Here is a 1,853-nt window from a genome sequence, read left to right on the forward strand (position 1 = left end):
GCTTTCAAATATTCGATATAAGCTGTGTCATTTCTATCTAAATATTTAATATATTTGGCTAAATCAGAAATTGATTTAAAATTTCTCACATCTATGTAAGAATTTTTGGGGTAGAAATGTTCATAATTACCGTCACCTCTCACTATAGGAACAATACTTCTGTTTTGCCACTCGAAAAATTTTTCAGTAACATAATCACGGCACAAAGAATTTTCAAAAGCCAAATAAAATTTATAAGATTTTTCAATTTCTAGAAGCAAATGTGCTTCTCTTCTCTTTTTCTTCTCGGGTCCACATCGCCCATAAACCATTACTGGTATATATTTTTCTAATGATTTGACATATTGTTCACGTAAACTTTGCGTTGGACAATGGCTTACTAATTGAGCTGCCAATTTTGTTTTCCTTGCCATAATTTCTTTGTAATTGTTTGACTGTCCACTGGTATTCTTCACAATACCGTAAGGTGCTGGGATATCCGAGTCAAGTCGATAATTCATAGTCCAATTTACCGTGTCTTTTAATATTGCTTTATTAAATTCTCCTGAATGAGACAAATATGGACATTCCCACACGGCAAATATCCAAATCTGTCCATTTTTGGCTTTTCGTGCCAACAATCTTTTGGAAGAGTATTTCAATGCAAATAAAATAACAGCATCACTTTCATTGACATATTTAAATGGTGTTTTATGATGAAATGTACATGCGGATACTTCACATTTATCAAACATATTTGATGTTACTTTTGCAGCTAACCACTGAGGAGTTTTTAACATAATTATTGTTTTATGTTTATTTTTTAAACTGCCTGTACTAGAATTGCTAACAAATACTTGCGTATAATCAGTCATTTGATAAACGTATTGGTGTAATTTGGTGATGTGTGGTTGTAAAATTTCTGTTCCTTTAAAATAAAATGCAATAACCAAACAAACACACAAAGTGATCACCATGAACAGTTTCTTGTATTTATCCATCTGAAAAAGAAAATTATTAATCATTATTCAATTTAGCACGGCGGAATTTCAAATTAAGTACAATCTTTGAAAATACATTGGGCTGAATTCATAAAACCTAGCACTTTCTTTTTTATAGGCCCACATCAAATGAACTGCGTATATTGCCGTCACCCATTTATCAGAATCAGAAAAATCGAAAAATATTTAGTATGAGTTATTGCCCTTATTCTTGAAAACGCGTTTAATTTTTAGCAAGGAAAACACTCTAGAAGACGCAATTCTTGATGAATTTTGATGAAACTTGGTGTGAGTATCAACCAAGGATAAACCCTATCGAAAATCAGATGAATGGAAAAATATTTAGTATGAGTTATTGCCCTTGTTCTACAAAACGCGTTAATGTTTTAGCCCGTAAATAATCTAGAACGCCCAATTCTTGTCAAATTTTGATTTAACTAATATTATTCAGTGTATGACACAAGGTTGAATATTTCATACTGGTAATTGTTACTTTACAGCCAAATATTTTTATTTAAAAGCAAAGCTGCCAGTGGGCGTATATTAACTTGCCTGGCGAGCTATTTTTCATAATAAAAATATCATTTGACAGAAGGGTCTTCTTTAATTGATAAATCAAGGACAATATAACCTATTGATTATTTCGTCGTTTTTTTAAACTTTGAATGAGGCTCCTTCTTCCTAATTCAATTCCCTCAAATTTCAGTGAAATATTTCAATAAATGTGCCTTCTACAATATACCAGCTAAAAATTGAACTTGTTTCAATGAACAGGGGCTAAATTCGTATTAAATATTTTCTTATTTCATTGATGATCGGTATGGTTCTTCCTTGTATGATAATGAACAATTGTGATACGTTTTGTTAACATCC

General features: G+C 31.3%; 1 protein-coding gene across 1 annotated transcript; it reads right to left on the bottom strand.

Moving 5' to 3' along the window:
- Positions 1-2: 2 nt before the first annotated feature.
- LOTGIDRAFT_59810 (hypothetical protein) lies at positions 3-500 on the bottom strand (the record flags this gene model as incomplete). The annotated part of the gene is made up of 1 exon (XM_009047634.1): positions 3-500. A coding segment is annotated over one exon (498 nt), but the record flags the coding sequence as incomplete, so codon positions are not given.
- Between the last annotated feature and the right edge of the window lie 1,353 nt (positions 501-1,853).

This window comes from Lottia gigantea, assembly GCF_000327385.1.
Source record: "Lottia gigantea unplaced genomic scaffold LOTGIsca_1147, whole genome shotgun sequence".
NCBI classification, from domain to species: Eukaryota; Metazoa; Mollusca; class Gastropoda; family Lottiidae; genus Lottia; species Lottia gigantea.